The sequence below is a fragment of the Brachycentrus maculatus genome, unplaced genomic scaffold (assembly GCF_059751285.1).
Source record: "Brachycentrus maculatus isolate JH-2025_06_01 unplaced genomic scaffold, ASM5975128v1 h1tg000848l, whole genome shotgun sequence".
Taxonomy (NCBI): domain Eukaryota; kingdom Metazoa; phylum Arthropoda; class Insecta; order Trichoptera; family Brachycentridae; genus Brachycentrus; species Brachycentrus maculatus.
This window is the reverse complement of record NW_028281575.1, coordinates 429,532-455,184: the sequence shown is the minus strand read 5'-3', so window position 1 is coordinate 455,184 and position 25,653 is coordinate 429,532. Positions and strand designations below refer to the sequence as shown.

At 32.4% G+C, this 25,653-nt stretch overlaps 3 protein-coding genes across 5 annotated transcripts; 1 reads left to right on the top strand and 2 right to left on the bottom strand.

Moving 5' to 3' along the window:
• Nucleotides 1-1,926: 1,926 nt before the first annotated feature.
• LOC148300052 (uncharacterized) lies at nt 1,927-9,557 on the top strand. 2 transcript variants are annotated; one of them, XM_088275333.1, is made up of 10 exons: nt 1,927-2,203; nt 2,958-3,085; nt 3,272-3,332; nt 3,707-3,795; nt 4,739-4,864; nt 5,186-5,277; nt 5,530-5,643; nt 7,540-8,156; nt 8,919-9,067; nt 9,401-9,557. In XM_088275333.1, the coding sequence occupies exons 1-10, from the start codon at nt 2,145-2,147 to the stop codon at nt 9,514-9,516; spliced, it is 1,551 nt and encodes a 516-aa protein (XP_088131459.1). In that variant the 5' UTR covers nt 1,927-2,144; the 3' UTR covers nt 9,517-9,557. The 2 variants fall into 2 exon arrangements, with proteins under 2 accessions (XP_088131459.1, XP_088131458.1); XM_088275332.1 differs by lacking the exon at nt 1,927-2,203 and adding an exon at nt 2,473-2,787.
• A 3,429-nt stretch (nt 9,558-12,986) lies between these two features.
• LOC148300051 (glutathione S-transferase 1-1-like) lies at nt 12,987-16,593 on the bottom strand. Of its 2 annotated transcripts, none has more exons than XM_088275357.1 (6): nt 16,490-16,593; nt 15,245-15,387; nt 14,956-15,089; nt 14,050-14,116; nt 13,762-13,965; nt 12,987-13,236 (listed from the first exon to the last, which is right to left on the bottom strand). In XM_088275357.1, exons 2-6 carry the CDS (start codon nt 15,377-15,379, stop codon nt 13,081-13,083), a joined length of 696 nt encoding a protein of 231 aa, XP_088131483.1. In that variant the 5' UTR covers nt 15,380-15,387; nt 16,490-16,593; the 3' UTR covers nt 12,987-13,080. The 2 variants fall into 2 exon arrangements, with proteins under 2 accessions (XP_088131483.1, XP_088131484.1); XM_088275358.1 differs by lacking the exon at nt 16,490-16,593 and adding an exon at nt 15,497-15,633.
• A 1,628-nt stretch (nt 16,594-18,221) lies between these two features.
• LOC148300050 (glutathione S-transferase 1-like) lies at nt 18,222-23,514 on the bottom strand. The gene is made up of 6 exons (XM_088275356.1): nt 23,393-23,514; nt 21,306-21,453; nt 20,011-20,144; nt 19,333-19,399; nt 18,971-19,174; nt 18,222-18,469 (listed from the first exon to the last, which is right to left on the bottom strand). The coding sequence occupies exons 2-6, from the start codon at nt 21,438-21,440 to the stop codon at nt 18,314-18,316; spliced, it is 696 nt and encodes a 231-aa protein (XP_088131482.1). The 5' UTR covers nt 21,441-21,453; nt 23,393-23,514; the 3' UTR covers nt 18,222-18,313.
• Nucleotides 23,515-25,653: the final 2,139 nt, after the last annotated feature.

Here is a 25,653-nt window from a genome sequence, read left to right as displayed (position 1 = left end):
GCTAACTTGAGCTTTGATCTCCCCCCTTTTCCTCTCTCCCGACCCTCTCCTCATTATCTTTGCAAAGTAGGTACCTATTGACATTATTGTCGAGTTGTATAATTATATCAGCACAAGCAATTATACAAACACACATACACACACACACACACATATATATATATATATACATATATATATATATATATATATATATATATATATATATATATATATATATATATATATATATATATATATATATATATATATATATATATATATATATATATATATATATATATATATATATATATATATATATATATATATATATATATATATATATATATATATATATATATATATGCAAGTTGCACGATGTAAATTATTTTTACAAATTCAAAATATGAATTAATTTGTTTCAGTGCACATACCATGAAGATTGCTGTTCCTTCGCTTGCCTCGGATACCTGAAGAAGTGCGTTTCGCGGTAGTTAGACACAACATCCATCCATATCTGTATCTACTTACGTCATTAATAAAAAAGACAAACTAAATATAAATACCTACTCGTAGGAAATTATTTAACAAAATGACCAAGATTAGTGACATTTAAAAAAAATATATTATAATGAGCGTACGATCAAAATTATTTTCTTCTTTGTAAATTAGTAGGTATTTATGCAATGTATTTATTTTTGATTTGTAACAATAAATATTTTTATCGTGATTGTTGACATAATATTGTGAGTTTTTTCCCTAATCACCAATATAAAATGCATAATTTCTTCCCTTTTCAGTGAAGCAATGAGTGGCTCGTGGTTGGCAGTCGACCTTAGCCGCTTTGGGAATTATCTAATGCCCAAGTGACTGAAATCGAGCTACGGCTTATGCAACACCGCCTACCATGTTCCCAACCATGGTGGTATGTAAACCCACTCACACTTAAGGAAGTGAGAGTGGGCTTACATACTCTTTATGATTAAAGTTACTGTTTTGTTACCTTCATCGGCACCCAATGGTGGATAGGGTACTGCATCAAACTGATACAATGCCAAGTTAATTATCCTTAATTATATGAAGGCAAGTGTTCAGTCTTTCTCTTCGGGTACTAGTCCAGGGTAACATTGAATAAATATTACAGTTAAAACAACTTAAACAGTAAAAACACATTATTTTGAATAACAAGCATAACGGAGTCCTGGAACCAACCCTAATGAAATTGAAGTATGGATTTGGCAAAAAAGGGTGAAAATAAACAGGATTCAGTCAAAATTCAATCACTCGGCTACATGCTCAGCAAAACAACGTACAATAGACATTCGAATTGTGAAATTCGGAAAGAATGCAAGGCTGAAATAAGCATTATCGATAAAAAATAAATAAAGGTAAGTTGATATGGTTTGGACACGTGGAATGGTTGAGAGAGGAATAGACAATAAAATAATGTATGAGGCGAATGTAGAAATACTTGAATGTAGACAGGTCAGTATTCGGAATAGTCGGTGGTTATGACATGGGTAAGCATGAATATAGAAGAAATGAAGTATATTTGTAAAGACAGACTGGGGTGGCGTTCTATCCTCTCTGCCTACTAAGCGGAGTGATGGTTAGCTAGTTTACACACCTAGTCAGTATATAACTGTCGCTGCGCGCTCTAAGCGTAATTCCTAAGCGAACGTACATTTTCAATATAAATATTAAGTAGGAACGATTAAGCAAGAATATTTTCAATAATATGATATGTATTTAAAAATAACGCAAAGGGCGAAAGAACAACAGAATTCCTGAGAAGGATATTATTAGATCAATACAACCATAATCATGGGCGTAATCAGGGTTTTTGACCCAGGTTTCCCCTAACCCGAAAACCCTGGGCTTTTAAAGATTTTACGAACCTGAAAACCTGGGATGGTAAATTTTTATCTAATACAGAATACTAAAATATGATTAAATTTGGAACCAAGACCGAATTTAACTAGTCGAACTCGGTACGGCTTTCAAACAAAGTATGTAATCAAAAATACAATAAGACGATGTGAGGTGGAAATATATTGGCGGAGTCATGTGCTATGGCTGTGGCTCTGTTTCGCTCAAGTTCTGGGGATTTCTGATAGAAATGAAGATTATACTACAAGTATTGGTGCTTGTGTACTAAACAAATGTCTCTATCTGATGAGCTAATATATTTCTACACGATAATGATAATAAATGAGTATCGGTAATATTGTTATCATTTTACAATTTATTTACTTTATTGTATGAAAAAAAATCATTCGTAAAGAAAACAATCAAAGACTACTGAGACTGACTCCAGTTGATAATAATTTATGTGGTACCTACCTCCAGCCAGGATTTTTTTACTATAGCAACTAGAAACACGTTCATTTTATTGGCGCCTGGCGCGATTTTTCAATAGTTTTGTTGCTGTTTGCGCGCTGTCAAATGTCCAAATATGTATGTACATTTTTGTTACATCATGCTTCAAATATCAACAATACTACCATATTATTTTATCATTGTTGGGGCATCGTGTTTTTCATGTTTACTAAAATCTCCCTGTTCTTGTAATTTGTGTATTGAAATGTAAATACTCGTATGTAATTCTAGTAATAGATTTAATTTATCAAATGACTGATTTGAATTGTTTCGGAAATAAGTTTTATATGGTGACATAATGTTTTATCGTCATAAATGGCTTAGTGCTAAAGGTAGATTGCACGACCCTTGGATTGCTGCTACGTTAAAAGAAAGTGCATCGGTAGATATACCATCATACTCTGACTCCGATTTGAAATATATTTGGTAATTTGAACTTGCGTGTATAATCATAAACAATATAATAATAATCATTTCTGTTTTTATATTATATACTCTTTTCTCCACAATATAGGGTAAAATTTTGGTCTTATTCCAAATGTATAACTTGTTTCCTGTAACTATACTGTGTTAACCAAAGTTATTTTTTGTTGCAGCGATGACTTAGCTGAAATCATAAGGTCTAACTCTAAAAAAATTCATCACAGAATATCCCTTCGATTGGCTGCACAGTTAATTTATGGAACATGTGTTATTTTCCAAAAGAAAGCATTGACATTATTAAGTGAGTTTCTCCAAAACATATCCATGCTATTGCCCGATAGATGCTGAATTACTTAAAACCTGGTTCCGTGGTTAATATCCGAAATGTTTTATTTATATCGGTCTCGATAGATACATTTTTACAATTTCCAAAGCGTTTATATGTAATACATGTTTCATTATTTTGTAAACTGGTTACACTTTCCAGATGACTGTTCCTATGCGTTTATTCTTGAAAATGCTTCGCTGATACAAGAAAAATTGAATTTGTAAGTAAAGTAATTTCATTACATGATTCGTAGCATTATAATTTTTTTATGTATGTAACTTTTTATTCTACAAATGTATTGTAATTATGAATATTATAAATCATACTTTCTTTGAATATAAATATACTAAGTATTGCTTCATTGTTATATTGCTATACAAAATGCAAGAATTGTGTCTTACTTTAAAGGGGTTTAAAAAAAATCCGTTGTGTTAAATATGTGAGATATTAAAAATATTTCATTGATTTCTCAACACTGGCACCAGTTACTAGCCAAAGGTGTGATGGAGATCTATTTAGATATTTATTGTATTTTTTAATTATAATTTTGAATAGAAAAGACACTTATTATGATAATTGCATTTTTCTTTTCAGATCGCTATTTGATCTCGATGAATGTACTTTAGAAACACTAGATGAAACTATTCCAATTCATTCTTCAACAATGTATCCAGAAGAAGAAGGTAGCAATGATCGCTTTTCACTTTTAAAATGCACATTACCAAACATACATTGGGTTTGTTATTTATTGTACCAATAAACTTTCTTCTAAAACCAGCTGAATCTCCATTGCTTAGATCTAGATTATGTATATTACTATTCACGACTTAATACCATAGTAATAAAAACACAAACGGATGGATCTTAAAATAAATATGTAATTGGTTAGAAAAAAGGTGGGCCATCTAACATTAAGAATTTAATTTGGCTAAAAAAAACGGATATTTTTTTTAAGTATGGTTTTATTAGAATTATTGAACCATTCCATTGAAAAATGAAACGCAACATCATTCAAATAACTGCCACAGCTGGCCTTACAGTACCTCATTTGAGCAACCCGATTTTCCTCTTCATTTTTTATTGTTTGGGCCCATACGAATGGCAACTTTAATTTTGCGTTTCGAGTTTGTGTTTGTAAAAAATGGTCTTCTTCGACCGAGTGATCTTCAGCCCGTTGGACGAACCAAAAACGCATCATACGGTCGTGAGGCTTCCGTTCTTGGACTAATGGAACCTGTAGGCCTTCATATTGAGGTCTTTATGCAAAATTCTTCTCAGAGAAATGCGAGTAAAGTTTGGGAAAATATTGGTAAAATATAGCTCTTATAATACTAAAGTTATCGAATTCAAATTCATATATGGGGAATTTCAATCCCCCTTTTAGATCGGGCTAGATTAATTAAACGCGATTTTCAGTTAAACATAAGTGGCTTGTGTTTGAAAATATAAATTAAGTCGTGGGAGAGTGAGGTTGAGATAGGTTTGACTAATACTACACTAACCACGGGACTCAATGCGTGACATAAAAATGAATACAAAAATAATTACACAAAAAATGGAGAATTTCAGAACTAAACGAAAAAATATTTTAAAATGATTTATCTTACGTTAATTGGTTTGTTTTAGGGTTTATATTTACGGAAAGTTTGTTTGGAGAAGCAGTTTTAGGTCGACATGATCAAGACCAAGAACTAGAAGCAGTTCGGCATGATGATGACAACTATCTGTTTAATATTTCTAAGCCCAATGAAGGTTAGTTTTATTTTCTCTAACCCCTTTACTGGCACATCCAGCGATGCATTGGGCACCGCATCGGATTGACATGGCGATAACTTAATAGAACATGATTAAGGGAACTGGAGCGTGTACCCATACATACAAATTGTTTACTGTTTAATCTTTGTTTACTAAGACATGCCATATTTACTTTGCTGTTTTATTAAGCTTTTAGTAAACACTAACTAGAGTACTTTCAATGCTGACAAATACTCGGCACTGAAATATGACGAGAACATTATTTCATTTAAAAATGTTTTATCTGCTTTGAATACTCAACTTATTTTCTGTTTCCAGATAAATTTAGCGGCTCCGGAGCAAGTGCAGCATCAAACATATCCAAAAATAATACGAGTAACTTAGTATCAGAAGTACCCACATTTCAAATGGTAAATATTTGCAACTATTTTAATGGTAAACTATCATCACTATGCCAGATTAGATCTTCAGCTACCAACTGTTAAAGTAACTGTTTTTTTTTACTTTTTACTCTTTCTGTGACTTACTAAGAATGAAGAAAATAAATATGTTTTCTAAGAAACACACTTGGAAGAATACACACATTTTGACAAAGCATTAAAATGCTTTGTTAAAATGTGTGACTTTAATGTTGTTTATCGTAATAATACTTTTATTTTTAGATTGCGCAAGATGGGAATGATAATGATATCTCTGATATTGCAAAAATCTATAACTGCAAATATACATTGCCAATATCGACTGTCGGCCACAACTCTTCGGGACAATCCTCTTTGGTAGCTAATTTAAATCTGAGAAATTTTACTAACCTCTCGCGATCCAGCCAAATTAACAGAATACACGACACATTTACTAACTTTATGCAAGATTTCATATTAGAGAATTGTTCGGAGAGAAGTCGCCCCAGAGAAAGGAAGTATCCTAATAGAGTGGATTATTACAAAGAATATACAACTAGATATGTGCTTTCTCAAAAGGATAACGTTAAATGCCATTTAAGATGCCAAGTAGGCTACACATTTGTTATAATTGTATTAAGTATCGCACAGTTGTATGTAGTCTTCTCTTCTAAATGTACCTTTATTACAATATAACTCTTTGTTCATTTTGAACGCAAATGTAGTTTTACAAAATACATAATATGTAATCTAGTATAAGTACATACTTTCTTTAGCGGGAGTGTGCAAAAAGCCAACGTAAATAGTGTTACACTACAGATATACTAATCCAGGGAACATACTTAAAATGCTTTCTCAACAAAATAATAAATCACCGTAGAATGAGTAACCATACCACTGTTAATAAAATATAATGTCCCGGTTTCACACAATTTTTTTCCGAAATTCACAAAATACCTCCGATGTACCCAATAAATTTGATTATTATTACGTAATATTATTTTTTAAAACCAATGCGTAAATATGCTGTGGAGGTCCATCTCGCTGTTCATAAATTATACCATTAAATTCAAAATAATTTTGTGACGTACAAATATCAAAAATTCTAGTCATTTCTTTTGCTCATAAGTCATCTAATTCTGAATCACACAGTAGTCTACTGAATACACTCTTTCTTTTGGTATTATTAATTTATTTAGAAATGTTCCAGTGGAGGATGCTAAGAGTGTATTCAGTAGACTACTGTGTGATTCGGAATTAGATGACTTATGCGCAAAAGAAATGACTAGAATTTTTGATATTTGTACGTCACAAAATTATTTTGAATTTAACTTATGAACAGCGAGATGGACTTCCAATGGGCTCTCCTCTATTGCCAATTTTAGCAGATATGTTTCTCAATGATTTTGAGACAGAATTATTAAATTCTAGTCATCCTCTTGTAAAGTCATGTATTTTTGGATGGTATAGGTATGTTAATGACATTTTTTGCATTTTTACTAGGACAGATAGACAGTTAGATTCATTCCTGACCCATATTAACACACTACATACATAGTAATATTAAATTTACTTTGGAAAGAAATGAAGATAACTGCCTAAATTTTCTTGATATAACTATTAAAATTATAAATTAGAATTTAGTATTTACCGTAAACCTACACATACAGATACAGTCATCCCAGCTGATTCCATGCATCCTTTTTCACAAAAAATTGCTACTTTCCATTCGTTGTTAAACAATTTGATTAACATCCCGCTTAATACTTTTAATTATAATCGTGAATTGAATGTTATTAAACAAATAGCCATAAATAACGGATATTATATAACGTTAATAAATAAAATGTTAAAAAAGAAAATAAAAAATAATTTGACTAAGAAATACTTATACTCAGCATGCAACAAAGAATCAAAAAATAAATGTTGGTACAAAATCCTCTATACTGGATTAATAACTAAACAGGTTTCTAAACTATTGCCCTCTCATATCCAACCATGTTATGGAGGAATACCCAAAATCTAAGCCATGTATTTATTATATTTATAGAGATATGGTTATAAGAAGCAATGTGTACAAGGTACACATCACCGGGAAGGGAGGGTTAAAATCAAAAAGCTACGCTTACCGTCACACATCCTCCATTTTGTAGTGGTTAGCGGCAATGCAGACCACTGCATTACCATTTGACCATTTCCTATTTCTCTTTATCCTTACTTTCCTGCCAACAGACATGCCTTTTTAAATAAAGATACAACGCATTAATTTTCTAGGACCCGCATGATGATATAATTGATATTGATTATCAAAGAACGAAGCTCATTATGAATCCTGCTATTTCTCCAAGGAAAATGAATAAGAGATTATTTTCTGTTTATAAAAAAAACTCGGTAACACAACAAAACCCTGTGGATATCAGTATGTTCGATGAATGTATCGATGCGCAGCCGGCTTCTTCCAATATGATGTCGTCTGCAATAACTTGTGAAAATGTTCCTACGGAGAGCGCAGGCAAATCAACTTCTGAAGATAATATTATAGATGTTAACGAAACATCACCAAGTGAGAGTGAAGGCTCACATATTACTATTAATAGAAAACGGTATTCCCACAGTGCAGAAAAACTCCCCCCGGATAAATCTTCTGCAGAATCCGTTCCGAGTCCGAATAATGAAAATCAACAAACTCAGAATCAAAATAAAAACACAGTGTATCTACTATATTCGGATGAAGAGCTTCGTGATAAAATTAAAGATTTAAAAGTATTCATCGGAGGCAACTTCAATCCGGATTTATTCAGAAAGGAAACCAATCAATCAAATTCTAAACAAGGCACCAAATATGGACGGTTTTCTAATTTTGAAAGACTCGTAAAAAAATCCAGAATTAGGTTTGTAATGACTTTTTATTTAGTAACGGTAGCGCTTTTTGATTTATTATTTTTAATGTATTTAAAGATTGTAATGTAATGTAAGAGTAAAGCAAATTACATGTGTCCACTATCTGTTGGTAATCTAAGATTCAGTGTACTCGTGATTATGGGTGCACTGTGAGCGCCGCAATATTAGGTGTTGGGAATAGGAAAAGATAATTTACTGCAGATATCCTTCTTAAAAGTACTTTTATGGAGTTGGTATTCCATATTTGTCAAACTATATCTTTATTCTGGCAACCGTTTTTATGTACATTGAAAGTGTTCTTTTATGACCATTTTCCATTGAGCATTTTCTGTCAACATTTCACTAAAACCAAACCAACTTTAACTCGACCGTTTCTTGATCTCTTGACTTTGCAAAACAGCTGTTTTTATGTAATACATATCTTGGTCGCTTGGAAATTGTAGTTTCAGTGGAATTTGCACCACTTTAGGATTTCGATTCTACGGTTGATGGCTGATCAATAAGAATTCATGGAGTGATCCTTGTGTCATGTAGTTACATATGTTTTTTTTTAGTTGTTATAAATTGATACATTAAAAATTATTCACCCTTTTAGAGTTGACAGTTTAGTAACATCAAACAAAATTTTACTTTTGAAAATTTACACATTTATTTCAAAAATATATTTTCATTAGTGTTGTATAAAAATATATGTTTATTTTGTGGAATATCTACGATGTTTGTGTAACTTGTGTCCATGTTGAATCTTATAGCGACGAATGGAATGAGTACGGTGTTCTGAGCAAGTTGAACCTTCTGTGGTTACGTCACAAGAATGTTTCTCTGGAAATGCTGAAGTCTCAGGGACCGATGGAAACTGATTCTCGAAGCACTATGACCAAAATATTTTCTTCCCTAATGAGTAAGTCCATACCTTTTTATAAAACTGACCTTGATTTTTATTCTTAAAAGAATGCCAATAGGTGCGAGGTAAATGAAATCATGAACTTTTAAACGCATTCTTTACAAACAAAACGACCATTCAAATTCATTTTCATATGATAATTTTTTTAAATTGATATTTCATAATCTTATTCTTCTACAAAATATTTTACTTATGTACACTTCCTCTTCGCGTGTCAAAAAAAACCAGTGAAAGTATACCAAATATAAATTTTTGATAAACATCATTGCTGATGTTATTTCCATAAAATATGTAGCTTTTTTGTTATTTATACATATTTCAATATTTCAGATCTTCATTCTTCCCGTTTTATTTTTGTGATGAAAAATTCTCTAGGACAAGTGGATTGCATCAGAAAAGGACCAGCTTCATGGAAAAAGGGAATTTTTCATCCTTATTCTGTGTGACATTATTTTTTAATTAAACTTTTTCCATCCAGAACTTGTAATACTAGATATATGTATATATATATATATATATATATATATATATATATATATATATATATATATATATATATATATATATATATATATATATATATATATATATATATATATATATATATATATATATATATATATATATATATATATATATATATATATATATGTATATATGTATATATGTATATATATATATATATATATATATATATATATATATATATATATATATATATATATATATATATATATATATATATATATATATATATATATATATATATATATATATATATATATATATATATATATATATATATATATATATATATATATATGTGGGTTAGTGTAGTGCTGTACTATTTAAGTTAAATGACATTTCCTTTCAATAAATTTGACATTGTAAATTAGTTCATATGCAATAATTATTATGTAGGATTTGATATTGTTGATTACTTCTTGTTTAAATTTTGTTCTCTAAAGGAATAACCCGCAACGCCTTTATTTTTGGAGACATGTCTGCAGGTAAGATAGTGAGGATAGGTAAGGTAAATGTGAAAAAATATATACCAAAAATGCACACCAATTAAAAATAAATTTTGCAATTGGCAGGAATCAAACCCGCAACCCTAGTTTCTTCGTCAAATTTCTAGCTAAGAATGCCACGGCGCCTAACTGTGATTGGAAATTAAAGCACATTGCTTTAATGTTATGCTTACCTGATATTACCGGATATATTTAATATTAAGATTACAAATTAAAAGTAGATATGACAACCAATTGATTGGTTTAGAATAATATTTAATTAACTACAATGTCTTGACTAATAAATTTATTTTTATCCTTGCGGTAATTTAAAGTACTTATTGAACTGAATCTTGATGTTGAGATGTGAGATCTCCGATCCATGCAGAGGGAGTGGAGTAAGAGAACGTAGTAGATGGAATATCCGTTTAGGACTAGACAACACTCAAACGAGCATTGCATACATATTTACAAAACTTTGTTAGCTGCAGCAAAAACCTTTTTATAAATATTCATTACCAAAATTACTACTTAGTAAGTTTGTACATTGGCCATACATAATGTGCGTTCATGGAGATAAGTTCGATAACTATATATTAACCGGATCCACGCGGCTCGCATAACCGTATGTGTTTTCACAAAACATTCCCTGTACGCGGCTGACATAACCGTTTGTGTTTTTACTTTGCTCCAAGTTTCGAACCTCAGTTCAACTTGGAAGGATTTTTTCATGGTGTGGAACTTTAGATAAAATAATACGTCAATCCTTGGCCTTATGACATCTGTTGAAATATCTGACTAATAGTTTGTAACATCACAAGGATAAATAAAAGAACAGATCCCTGATTTTTCTTGCGGTCGGTAATTAGTTCGCGCCATAATCATACCCAATATCTGTCTTACTCTCGACGCTACGCATCGCCAGTGGGTAAGAGTGACACACGATGCGTGCTTTGATTTATTTATGTTATGATCTGATTTGTTTATATTACGATATATTTCAAGAATAATGTGACACGAGTGTATTATAGAGTACCAAAAAGGCACAATGAATCCCATTGAACGTTTTTGTTAAAGAAAATAAATCGTTTCTTAACTAAATATATGATAAAAGTAATCATTTAAAAAACGGTGAAATACCGCCGCATACGGGCGTCTCTCAGGAACAAAGTGAACGCGGTTAAAAGGTTAATAACCATATATGTATTATACCAGGTATTGAGTCAATATGTATATTATGTACAAGTGTGACGCCAGTTTTTTTGAGAATTTTTACTGTGTTTAATCTTATTTTAATTAAATTAAACACTTGAATATTCCACTGAATTGAGTTTTATTTTTATATATTTTATATTTTATTTACGACTAGTTTCGAAAACAATTGTCGTTTTCGAAACTAGTCGTAAATAAAAATAAAACTCAATTCAGTGGAATATTCAAGTGTTTAATTTAATTAAAATAATCATGTCATTCCACAAAGTTAATGCGGAATCAATAAATAATATGTGTTTAATCTTATTAAACAGAAATATTAAAAATAATCTACAAACATCCTTAAGGCAGATTCTATTGAATTTAATATTTCGATTATTTCATATAATAAACCCGATCCCTTATTGAATTAATGATAAATTGTATTCGCGTCTATGTTTTGATATATCAATTTCAATGACAATATTACTTACGTTCTTATTAATTAGTCAAAAATATGTACATTAGAACCCTGGAAATCCAAAGTAATTGTTAGGATTTAAAAAGTTCAGATTAACTGAGAAATTCACACCAATAATAATAATTCAGATAGTAATTTTATGTAAGAATAAATGTGTTCACTCTTTGTGTGTTTTCTAAATGTTTTTCTTCTACTAAATCTTGTTTGGATTTGCGCGGTTCCGCCGTATTTAATTTGTAGTAATGTTTCTCTATTTAAATCTTTATTTTCATTTGCTCGATATGCAACATTTAAGATATCTATTTGTTTATAAATACATATATGTCCTTTTTTATTTAGGTACTTAATAAAATGTTTAGTTTAGTAGTGTAGCGAATAAAGTTTTGTGTTTAATTTCACACAATGTTTCTGCGGACAAAACTGTATCTGGGGAGTGACTTTAAAAAATATATATATTAATTTATATCATAGTTATGTTAGTTTATAGTATAAACAACATATATTTTTGAATAAAAAAAATATTGACAGCAGTAAATTAATTTGAATAAAAGCAGCAGAATTAAATAAAATTTATCCATGTTTTATTTTGTAGGATCAGGCGCGGTCTGTCCATACATGCTGTGGATGCTCCGCATCCCTTGCATTTCAGAGTAAAAAGATTTGGACTTCCATCCGTAAACACCAATACTGCAATTTGAATATTTTGATATTTCTTCAGTGACCTTAATGTGATTTTTTTACAAAAACGGGCTGTACAAAATCCCACAAATATTATTATTATCATGAGTTATGGAGCTTAACGGGTTTATGGAGATAATTTTAGACCGCACCTAATTGTATTTTGTTCGTGGGCTAGCGTCTAGATGTGCATATTTGATATCTGGTACGTAGTAAGTACGAGTATAAACAGTTGATGCCCAGCATTCCTTCTACAAAAAGACACCGGCCGCCACTGATCGCGATAATTTTTTTGATAACTTTAATTTGAAAAATACTACTTTTAGCGTCAGAAACTCCATAGAAATACCTTTTTTTAATCTCTGAACGAAACCTGTTTTGTACATTATGTTGCAAAAACAATGTTTTATTGTTGATATTGAAGTATTAAAATATATACTGCTGTAGATAGGGATAGCAAGTTAAGAATGGATGACAGCAATCGCTGACGGGCTGGCCGGTCCTGGGTCCACCCTCCATCCTATCAAATCATTCATCATTTTTAAATCCAGTTTACTACTATTTACAAACTTTAATTCCCAATAAAATACTTGCTACAATAAATCGTATGATTTTACAGTAATATTTTACAGGTTGTGATAAAACAGTGTTCACTTATTGTATTTCCTTGTAGGATAAAGAGGGTGCTGAAGTTTAGACATGTCGGGTAAGTTCTTATCACACTCGCTAAGTTCTATTATTCCTTCCATAGAGACGTCCCATAATTCTGGATATTCCTTCTTGAAAGTAGTGTACCATTTTGTGATCTGTAAATTGATTATTTAATGTTTCGAATTATTAATCGAAATAGCATTTAAGCAATGGGAGATGGTACATGATAAATGAAAGATAAAGCCAATTTTTGCATTTTTTCATTATTTATAAAAACAATCTGTAGAATTGAATGAAAGATTTTTTTTATGCTAAACTTTTTCAGTTTATTTCTAATGAAATAACTTGTGAAATGAAATAATGATTTATTAAAGAGATTATCTATATATCTATAGACTGTTTACTTTTTGTACTTGTTTTCAAGTAGGAGAGAAAGGATACTGAAGGAAAGTATGAAAGGGATGGTCAGTATATCGGGATAAATATTAGAAAAATTCAATAGGCAGGGATTGAGCCTGCAATAGAGCATTCTACTCTATCCCATAATGCCTGTCTATGCACAGTAAAATGTGTTTTGCTGTAACTTGGGGCATAATAATTTAGCATGATGCTTGATGTAAGCTGATTTAGGTTATTGATAAAGTCTAGTATCCAAGAATGTAATATCTAGTCATTTATACCTGCTCATATTGGGAGAAGTCCAAGCCGATAGCTTCCAAAGCCATCGTGGAGTTGACAAGCGCACAATCAGCGATAGTCAGGTGATCGGCAGCGACGTACTTCTTCCCCAAACGCTTCAAGTAAGTGTCTAGGACGTTAAGAGCGATATGAACCTTTTTTAATCCGAGTTCTGATCTTTCGTAATCAAAAAATATAGGCCCAACCTGCATCATTAAATTTTTATTTTAATAATTTATAACAATTATTAAACATACTTTTACTGCCACTTCATGTCAAATAAAACTTACTGCATATTCACCGATACTGCGATAATACGATGATAAGTTGAAGCACAGTCGCTGGTTTACAATTGCCCTGGATAAAATTTCACATTAAATATGACCAATTGAAGACAAAATCATAGCCTAGAACCATTTATGCAAATTAAAATTAAATTAAATAAACATTGGTATATAATATTCATATAAAAACATTGGATAATTCCTTTTCTGCCTTTGAAATGAGGCTGGCGCAGAAGTTAAAAGCACCCTTTCCTGTAAAAACTTGCATATAAACGTAGTGTAATGTAAAGCAGATGGGTATTAAGTATTTTTAATATTATTTATAAGTGTATTATGCACAGAAAGTCTATGTTAGGTGTAATAAGACATTTACAGTACGCATAAATATTGATAATCATCTCCTTAAATAAGATCCGCTCACGTGGACCTCCATTTACATTTCGTGCACCTCCATTTTCTTTTCTCCCTGCGAGTCGAAATCGACCTCTGGGAGTCCATATAGAACGCTTTGGGAAACTTTGCTTCAAATCAGGGCTGTCCAAACCAGATACAATCTATTAATATTATTATAATGTGATAAGTTGTTCATTAATTTATCTTTTGCAATTCTGTCAATATCAACATGAATTATTACAAAATATAAGCCGCGGGCTGTTTTTTGGACCGCCCTATGTAAAATAATTATTTTTTTCTCAGATAATATATTATTCACCAAATGAATGATATATTCTTCGACAAATATTGAAGCTTATACATGTTTTTTATTCTCTCGTATTAAAAGGATAGATCTTAAGTTGAGAGGCCTTTTTAATATATGCATATCAAATTTAAATATATTTATCAAAAGTTTAATATGTAACAAATAATTGTATTCCACTGAATAAAAGAGTGTTTGGTAATTTTATACTTTACCTCACTTTGGGATCTTTCGGGTAGAGATTAGATTCGGGTCGGTGCTGATCGCAGATGTACTGGAGAATTGCGTTACTTTCTCCCAACACAAACCCGTCATCGTCCATCACAGGAATTTCCCTCTGTGGGTTGAGCTTCAATAATACAAATTTTCAATTATTTACAAATCTTTATATCATACACCCTAAAAAGGAAGAATTAAGAAAATGAATAATCTTCTTCTGGCTCTAACTGGCACCCAATGGTGCATGGGGCTTCCAAAATAAGAATCAATGTGTGAAATGCTTACTTGTGTGAATTCCTCTGTTAAATGTTCACCAGCGTTAAAGTTAACATCAATAAGTTCAAATGGAATGTTCAAACATTTCAGAGTTTGTCGGACTGAAAGGGAAGGGGGTCCACCACGCACAGAGTAAATCTTCATTTTCTTTTCTGGAACATTTTTTTTACTCTTTTAAAAGTAAATAATTACGAAAAAATGGATATTGCTATTATTTTTATTAACTATTAATTTTTAAATCGCATTCTGGTGATCGCTTACATTTTTTGCCATCCAAATATTATTTTGGTAATCGATTATTTGAAACGTAAGAAATTTGGCAGCCGAAAACCATAATTCGGCAATCATTTTTTATGTATTTTTAAATCAATTTATTACGAAGTTATTTACAATACCACAATAATGGTCTACTGTTGATATATTATACATATTCAGTTTTTTTGTTGTTATTATTGACTGGTTTTAGACTTAAAAAAAACAGACAAGTTCCAAATATAATTTTTTGCGATTATAAAAATAATAAATTATTACATTTTTCGTAAAAAGAAACAAACACTTTTGTTTGATGATATTATTATCGCCTACTTTAGTATCAAATCGTAAGTAAATACTATTCACATGTCGCTCACTCCTTTCAAGAACGTCATAAATCAAAATACTTGATTTTTCAGGAGAACGTTTTTAAAGTTTAAAAATATAATACAATGCATTATAAATAAATATCAAGCCACTTATCAAACTTTTTACTATGCAACAGATCTTTTGAGGTAAAACCTAAAGGTTTTTTTTTCCATTTGAAAAATATTTAGTTTATTTAAAAAAAAATTAACAATACCTTTTCCTCAAAATGAAAAATCAACACTTTCTCCTGTAGCAGGTAAATATTAAGTTACAAATATGCCTCCTTTACTGGGATATAGTACATTTTCTGGGCATTCCGAAAACATGCACAACTGAAATTTGACGATTTTTGATTTATGACGTTCTTGAAAGGAGTGAGCGATGTGATCTACGAAAACAATGTACATGTCCGGTTCTAGCCACACCCATTTAAATATTTACCACGTAAATTTAAATAGTTAAACGCTCAGCATATTATGCACTTACGGATGATCAAAATTTAACAGTTATGAAACAAAATTACAATTTACACATTTATGTATTTAATAAATAAATTTTATTTTATGTAATTAAATGGTGACGGCCTCAAATCATATTTTTCAGATTATTATCTACGTATGATTAATTACTTACCTTTTTGTTTCAATCGCGAAATGAACAATGAATTTAGTTATTGATCGAGCTGCTACGGCTAGCTGCTACACACACCCGACTTCCGCGGTCCCCAAATTCTAATTGATTTCATGTAGTCACCATCTGAATTAGAAATATTATTTATGTTGTGGTTTGGTTGTGGTTTCTACGTCCTTCAGAACTAAGAATATTTGACTGTAAACATGATCGACAAGTACAATATCGATTTATTGTTTCGATATTTTTTTCACTCAGGTTTGTTGTATACAAGACGCGTCGTCTAATATTTTTTAAACACAAACGAGTATTAGTTTTATATATATATATATATATATATATATATATATATATATATATATATATATATATTTTTATTTTTTTTTTTTTTTTTATTATTTTATGTATTTCATATTTTTGCTGCGCTAACGCAAATCTAAATCCGTGCGTTAATTTGAGATATCTGCTTTACTGACTGACAATTATGGGTGCTGAATGAAGAACCTTGAATTATGTTATCATCTATTCGTATACATGTATAGTATCTACAAACTAACATACTTTATTCGTATACATGTATAGTATCTACTAACTAACGTACTGATTATGGACGTAAAATACATTTCGCGGATATTTGCGATTATCATTCAGTATGTACTGCTAACACTTTATTACGTTAAACCATCGATACTCAACCTGCGGCCCACCAAGCTTTTATGTGCGGCCCTAAACGCATTCATTATCAGGAGCATGATTTAAATAAAATCTGGCATTCTAAATTTCGTACATTCGTTTAAACTTTGATGGACAAATAGTAACACCCGATGAGGATTGTCATCATTGTCCACATCAGATCTAGTATAAGAGTGTTGCTATTGCACTCGCTACATTTATTATAAAAACAAATATTTGACAGGCAAAGTACGCGCCCAAATAATTTTGCTGTGGAACCGTATGCTGATAAGCGATATGTACTCTTATTATTTTGTTTTTGTTAACGATTTTTAAATCTTAAAATTGTTTTCTAAAGGGGAGGGGTGTTTCGTGATTTTTTTTCGTCATACCAGTATAGTGTTGCGGCCCGCGTAACTTCAAAAATATACGCATGTGGCCCGAAGAAATAAAAGGTTGAGTACCATTGCGTTAAACCCTTGTGTGTATCTGGATACAGAGAAAAGAAGTAGGTACCTATACATACATACATACTAAATTTGCGACCGCTAGAAAACAACAAAAAACCGTTAGAGAACACTCTGAAAAATATAATATGTACAAATAAATAAATAGGATACCTATTTTACCATTTTCGTTACCTGCTTGTAAGCAAACTGAGGCGCGAGGCAATAAAAGCCGTCGTTTTTGTATTGAATATAAGAGTATAAAAATCAGATATTATAAATCTGTATAAAATCTCATTTTTCAATGCTAAATTGCAAATGTGCGTATTGGTATACGTAGCTACTACTATTACTACCTTGATATGATATGTATATATGTATTTTAATACAGTTATTTTTATAAACAGGACTTAAGTACTTTTGACTCGTTCAAAACAAATTAAATAACTGCAAGCACAAGAGCTCAGTCTCTTTTTTGGAGAGGCTCAGCGCAACTAAAATTATAGGATTGTATTATGTAGAAATTGTATTAAATTGTACAAAAAAAATATAACTATAATAAATAAAATAATATTACATGTCTTATAGGAAGTCGTATGTATAATGACAACAACAAAAATGATGCAATTCATTATTAGTTTATTATTATAAATCATATGAACATATTCATAAATCACGTAACATTTATTTGTGTATGTTTATAACAATATTATTGTTTGCCTTTACGAACTGGGTGTATCGGGTGGACCATGTGAGATAGGTCGGGAGGATTCTTCTCGAAGTCGCTGATCTCCTTCATCCCTTCCGCAGCGATGTCCCATAACTCGGGGTACTGTTTCTTGAAGGTAGCGTACCACTCGGTTACCTGAAAATCGAATTACGTAAATAACTTGCTCGATATTGTTTCGTAACCTACGTCTAAAAAATCATAAAACGTCTTCGCCCGAAAGTCAACTTGTTTTCATATATGCACATATATATTTAAAAGTTTTATTATGTCATTGAGTCCCTCTCCTTGTAATTAGAGATAATACTGAGTCAATGCGATACGGTGCCCTATGCATCAATGGGTTAAAGGAAGAAAGATTGAAATTGAATATGATGCGATTTTAAAAGTGCTCTACCCCTTTACGATGAGTGTCGATAGAGCCCGTTTGAAGTCACCGGGCGATTATTAATTTTTCATTTACCATACTAATGCCAGTTTTACGCTTGTTTCCATTTCCGTACTAAGTAAATTTACCTTCCTGTTTAGCATAAAAATCGATAGATGGCGACCTATTGACGTATTCACCACCGTTCGGTATTCGATACCATTAAATAATAATTATAAGTACAGTCTTACAATATGGATACTATTTCTTACCAGTTTGTATTGCGAGAAGTCAAATGCGATTGCCTCCAGACACATTGTGGCAGTAATAAGAGGAAAGTCGGCAATGGTCACATTATCTGCAGCGGCATACTTCTTCCCCGATCTCTTCAAATAAGTGTTGAAAACATCGAGAGCAATATGGACTTTCTTCAAACCGAGAGGAGTTCTCTCGTAATCGAAAAATATTGGAGCCATCTGAAACCGATTTCATACAACGTGTGTAAATATTATGTAAAGTTTGTAAAAATTAAATTTCATTCGCGTTGCAGAATATATTGTGTAACTTGAATTACGTATTTTAAAGAAAAATTTAAAATTATTTCATGTAATTCTTAATTATTATATTTACTTACACTGTATTCAGATATATACCGGTAATACGTCGATATGTTGAAACACAATCTGTGATTAACGATCGCCCTGAAAATTGAAAATACCGATGTATTAAAATAAATATTGCGAACTTCCTTGTCTCGGGAAGAGGGGCTGTATAACATAAAAGAAAAGTGTTCGCTACAAGGTTTTGCTACACACTGATACAAAATTTATACATCCATGATGTTATAAAGAAAATTATTCCAGAGATTTTCTTTTCTCATGACCATATATATAGGCACAACTTTGGAAAACTGTTTATATTTACTTCAGTTTATGATTTGTAGGAAAATACCCATGTGCTGTCTGGACAGCACCCGTGGAAGGACGAATTCATACGAGAGCCGATAGGCCAAGGCTTTTTGGGCCTAAAAATTCAGGCTGGGACTCCAAACGAAAGTTAACGATTTAATTACGCCACTACGCACACTTACCATATTTACCATTGACTTTATTTCTACTCGGTAAAAAACAAATATTTTTCTGAAATATTAAAATACATTTCCTGACAATACGGGTAAAAAATGTTAATGACACTAGAAATAAAATTCCTGAAGTAAGTTTGGCGATATCTGCACTACGTAGATAAACCTTTAACCTCCGTATGGAATACGCCCAGGCCTAGGTCTAACTACCATATAGTAGGCAATACACACCTCACTTTAGGATCCTTGGGATAGAGATCGGAATCAGGCTTGTACTTGTCGCAGATATACTGAAGAATCGCGTTACTTTCTCCCAAGCAAAACCCATCATCATCTAATACTGGAATTTCTTTTTGTGGATTTAACTGCGGAAATAGAAATAATAAGTAAGTAGATACACTTCGTGGTTTCTGTGTATTATTTAATTAACTTCTTGTGCATAATGTATATTGACGGTGTTATAGCAATATCTATCAACCAACCAAAAAGATACTTTTAATCTAGGTTTGTGCCCAATACAGCTGTTTACAATTATAAACAGCTGTATTAGGCACATTTTTATTTTACAATTTACATTTGTATTTTTACTAATTAGTAACATACAGTTCTTGTACATTTTTTATTTTTAAACCCTTATCCGCACCCCAGTGGTGCATAGGGCACTGCGTCATATAAACGCAGTGTTATCTTGATCGTTTACACATGAAGGAAAGGTGATCAGCCCTCCGCTTCAGGTACCAGTCCAGGGTAATATTGGATAAATATGACAGTGAAAAAATCACTTATATTTATTTTACCCCCCTTGGGAATCGAACCCGAGACCTCCAGAACGGTAGCCGAGCGTGCTGACCATTACACTACGGAGGCGGACAATACGTGAGAATAAAAATTACATGAATTATCAGGCGTTGCAAACTCATAGCAATTAAGGCATAGAAAGTAAAATCAGGTAAGGCGTGGAGCGGGAGGACAATTGAAAATCCAATAATATATCGTCCAGTGTAGGCGAATTAGTAGAATAAACCTCAATATCGCGTTCACAAAGCGTTCCTCAGGACTCTAGATGTCTCCGCTCTTTCTTATAACTCCAACCATTCTTGTGAAAAATAATAATAAAAAACGAACAACGATACATTTAAAAGGATGGTGGCGGGAGAAGACACCCTAGGGGTCGGGACATTTCGAGGGTATGCGTGTATAAAGTGATCATTTAAATCAACCTATGACAGGTCGTAAGCCCTGTAAACAGCGAGACTTCCCTATTCTGCTTTATCTATATTTAAATGTCGAAAAGTAAAAATAACTCCTAAGTGGAGATACACACCCAAAATGTTGTGAACTTCTGGCTCCTAAGGAACACTTATACCAACATCAAAGCTATATGCTTAATTCGAACTAATATAGTAATAGCGTATACAACATGAAAAATGTATTATCTTATTTTCCTGATTGTGAAATCCTCACCCGATAGAAATATGATTGCATGACAAATGCAATCATTTTTCTATAAGTTAAGTCTTAAATACCTGCTCAAATTGTGCCGTCATGTGATCTCCGGCCCCGAAGTCCACGCTGATTAGTTGGAACGGAATGTCCAGGAACTTCAGCGCCTGACGAACGGCGAGAGATGGAGGCCCGTCAGATACCGAATAAAGTTTCATTTTCAATTATTATCTGCAAATGAACACAAACCCCTCTTTTATATGCTCAATAATATTATATGTTGCAATATATAGAGTTCGTAACATCGACTAACTCCCTTTAAATGACAAATAAATTTCATTGCGATCGATTATTTTTGATCGCTTTACTAAACGTAGGGTACTCCTTGGTCGTCAAACTGCGGCCCGCGGGCCGAATGAGGCCCGCGGCAGATATTTGTGCGGCCCGCGATATAGTAACAATTTTAGTAGACAATAATGAATAATGACTACCAAAACCGATTTTGCGTGCAAAGTAAACTAAATAAAAGTACTTACGCGGGACGGGAATTTGGGAATAAGAAGAGCAAGTGTGCGGGTAGCTACGGCGACCAATATTTTGAGTACTTAAAATCTCGATTTTTAAATTTATTTCAGGGAATAGCATCAAGTGGCCACTTAAACCAGCCAATGACAGGTCATAAGCCCTGTAAATGCCCAGATAGGGGTTGGCTAGGAGTATGTATAGGAGCTTCGAGCTGGAACCTAGCATGTAACAGTCGGCTATCGTACATAATACCCAATTCATAAGTGTGCGGCCCGCAGTGATACCTCACATTGTCCCATGTGGCCCTTGACCAGAAAAGTGTGACGACCGCTGGTTTAGTATAACGAAGGCAAGGTCCTGCGCTTCAGGTACCACAGTACAGGGTTATATTGGAGCGAAAAAACACTCATATTTATAAAAATAAAATATTAACTATGTATATAGTTTTTTTTCCACCTATATTTTATTTGACCAGTGACCGGGTTTCGTTGTTACCGACATCATCAGACTGGTTCCCACCTTTTTGAATTTTGTCTAGCCTCCCGGCTAGACAAAATTCTATGTTATTTACACAACAATGCAGGGGTTGAAAACCATGATTTTATGATTTAAAAAAATCTGAGGAAATAAAATAAAATTGAATGAATTTAAGTAGTGTATTATAATAATAATTATATATGTACGTTATGATAAAGATTTTAAGTATATACTTTTCTTTAAAAACAGATTTTTGTATGTAAATTCTAAAATGTGCATACTACACAAAATGTTTATTATTTTTAGAAAGTTTCTTCACTGAGATATTTTTTATCTTTGCATTTCTACTTCTCTATAATCGTAAGATAATTGATTTTGCTTCGATATAAGTAACACTCCCGTAAAGAGATTAGCCATTTTTATAGTATGTACCTTATGGAAGTACATAAGTATACTTATGTAAGTAATATTGAATAAAATTATGTTAAAATTCAGGGATATTATTTTACTATTATATTTACTTTTATTATTTGAAATAGAATACACATTCACATAAATTACAGGATCAATTAGTATAAATAGAATAAAGTTTTTTTTTAAAAATCAGAATACGTAGTTAATTTTTAAGATGAGAATAGTAACGTTCATTGTCCCGACTGAATAATATTTGTTCTAAAAATAGTACTTCATAAAATCTAAACAAGCCACGTATCTTCCGACATCGGAATCCTTTTACTAATTTAGAAGTTAATATTTGATTCCATTATAAACTCACTATTTGTTATGATAAAAGGAAGTACTGTTGGACGTTAACTGTGAATTGATTATATCGCAAAAAGCATCATCCTCCGTTCAATTATCAGTAAACACAGCCAAACAAATTTGTCTTACTTCTCGCGAAGCCAAATAATATTAAAGATTAGTAATATATGTACCTAATTACACATCTACACAATGAGTGTCCTTGGATTCAGAAAATAGGTAAAAACTTATTTCCATCACTCAAAAATTGTTTACTTTGCACAAGTAACATTACATAACCAACTATGGCGTGCCATAATTTGTAACGAGTGGTGTTCAGTCCAAGTTGTCGTCAATATTTTTGGGAATAATATAATTATGGTTTTACATGGGACGTTTGCAAACGTATATTTTTGTATTTACTTACGTTTCAAGTCCTTGGCAAGCGACTAATATACGATTCGAAGTTGTTTACGATGAAAACTGAACACGAATACTGCTGAGATACAATAATACGAGTATGTAAGAGCACCTCTCACGTTGCTGACTGGGCGTGGGTTCTGGTTCTGGTAACAATCCCCTTCACTTTTGTTTTTTATTCAGTTTTTTATTAGTAATTCGAGTCACAAGCTCTGTACTATATACATGATAATGTCACGAATGATGGTATGAATGATCGTACACAATAATTGCGTTGGAATGTATTGTTTTTCTCGTTAAATTTAACAGCGTTAAACGACAAGATAAATAGGAACATAATTTGTGACATTGACATTGAGGTACTTTTTTATTTAGTTATTATTATTACAAAATCTGTATATTTAATACAAAATGAAATGGAAATTTGGAGAGAAATAAAATAAGCGAATGACTAAGTTGAACGTTTTATTTCAATTGCATTTCCTATTTAACAGAAGTTTCATATAAATTATACTTACAACATGAATTCTTTAATGTATTAATAAAATGTACCGTTTAGAAATGGGGAGATGATATTTGTTTATTTCTGCTATTTTTGTGCACATATTTAGTATATCTCATTTCTTCCCAATTGATTACGAATATTAAATTTAAAATGGCGGCAAATACGAGCTGGCTGGAGTGGAATACGAAGATGGAGGAGCGTTAGTTGAAGTTACAGGACGTTGAAAAGGGGTAGGAGTAGGAGGCACGTAGGAACTCCCCGGAGGAATGGAACTCGGAGCAGAAGTAGAGCTCACTGGAGCTGGAGAATACGAAGAAATCGGAGCCAAGTATGAATTACCAATCGAAGGTTGTTCCGCCGGTGGCAGCTGGACAGGAGTGGAAGAAACTTGGTTTGGAGACAAGTACGTAGAATCAGGGCGACTGGGCTTACCAGCGGGAGATGCACGAGGAGGGATATATCTGCTTGTAGGAGATGTGACGGGGCCTTGTGGAATTTGTATCCCATTATCGTTGCTCGGAGGCACATACGAGTTCGAGGGCTGCTGGGAAGATGATGATATTGGTGGCGACGGAGATGAAGTTGGTGATCGACCAGAAATAGAAATAGGAGGTAAATAGGTCGGTCCACCTGTTGACGTAGATGAAAATGAAGGTTTCGGAGAAGTGTTTTGTTTATTGTACGAATAAGAAGGATCTTGTGTGGACTGGTCGTTCGTTGGTGATAAATACGTAGGGCCAGATGTTGAAACGGCTGATGAAGAAACGGAAACTCCAGGTGTGGAAAAAGAAGGTTGCGAAGGGTAGTTGTAAGATCGATCAGAAGAAGATTGTGGTTGCGGAGACGATGAAGGTATGGGGTACGAATAATCCGTTGCCATTTTTGGAGCGGATGGAATTGCCTGAGGATAAGAATAAGAAGGACCGTTTGGTTGAGCGTTAGAATAACCCGACTGACCGGCTGAAGATTGATATCCCCCGGACACCTTGACTTCCGTGTTTTTGAGCATCGGTATTATATTGGTTTGTGGACGTTGATTTGGACTTCGGCCCGGTGCAGGATACGCGTAGTTATCGCCCTCGTTGCGTGGTTCTAACGTCGTTGAACTTTTACCCGGTTCTTGATACTGGTAACCCGGTCGAGTAGGCTTGTTGCCTGAAGGAGTAGCTGGAGATCCCCGGGTCGGCAAATCAAACGATACGGATGGACGTTTGTATTGGTAACCAGATTGACGCCGTTCCCTAAGTTGGCGAACATCGTCGAGGAGGGAGATCCCTCTGAGCGAATTATTTTTATTGATATTTAAATTATATGGCATTTTCATAAACACTCGTTTTCTAATTGGCGATCCATGAGTAAGTTGTTCTTTAAATCTCCTTTCATTAAAATCTCCATAAACCACTACTAGAAAACTGAAGAAGATTACACCCGATGGAAATATCTGCATATTCTGAAAACATAATTTTTCCTTAACACTCGAACCGTATTAAATATTTTTGAAGTATTCTATTTATCACACAATATTGTTATTTTACCTGAATTTGAATGCTATATTTAGTTCCAAAAGATGTCTCCGACAAGTCTCCATAAGAAAATAACGTATTATGTATAAATTGTATTTGAAAATGAGCCTTATATATATTTGTGCAAACCTCTTTAATCTATTACTGCGTTATGAAAGGTAAGGGAATACCTAATTACGGTACACTTGTCTAACCGCATTTTTAATAGACTTTCAACGAGAAGTGCTTTATTCAGAGGAT

Coding starts and splice junctions, on each gene's coding strand:
- LOC148300051 (XM_088275357.1), bottom strand. CDS start 15,379: ATGAAGATTTACTCTGTGCGTGGTGGACCCCCTTCCCTTTCAGTCCGA. Junction 13,966..14,049: donor GCAGTATCGGTGAATATGCA/GTAAGTTTTATT, acceptor TTAATGATGCAG/GTTGGGCCTATATTTTTTGA. Junction 13,237..13,761: donor ACTTCTCCCAATATGAGCAG/GTATAAATGACT, acceptor ATCAATTTACAG/ATCACAAAATGGTACACTAC.
- LOC148300050 (XM_088275356.1), bottom strand. CDS start 21,440: ATGAAACTTTATTCGGTATCTGACGGGCCTCCATCTCTCGCCGTTCGT. Junction 20,145..21,305: donor TGACGGCACAATTTGAGCAG/GTATTTAAGACT, acceptor CTATTTCCGCAG/TTAAATCCACAAAAAGAAAT. Junction 19,175..19,332: donor GGTATATATCTGAATACAGT/GTAAGTAAATAT, acceptor AATCGGTTTCAG/ATGGCTCCAATATTTTTCGA.
- LOC148300052 (XM_088275332.1), top strand. CDS start 2,660: ATGTTTTATCGTCATAAATGGCTTAGTGCTAAAGGTAGATTGCACGAC. Junction 3,796..4,738: donor AATGTATCCAGAAGAAGAAG/GTAGCAATGATC, acceptor GGTTTGTTTTAG/GGTTTATATTTACGGAAAGT. Junction 8,157..8,918: donor GTAAAAAAATCCAGAATTAG/GTTTGTAATGAC, acceptor TGAATCTTATAG/CGACGAATGGAATGAGTACG.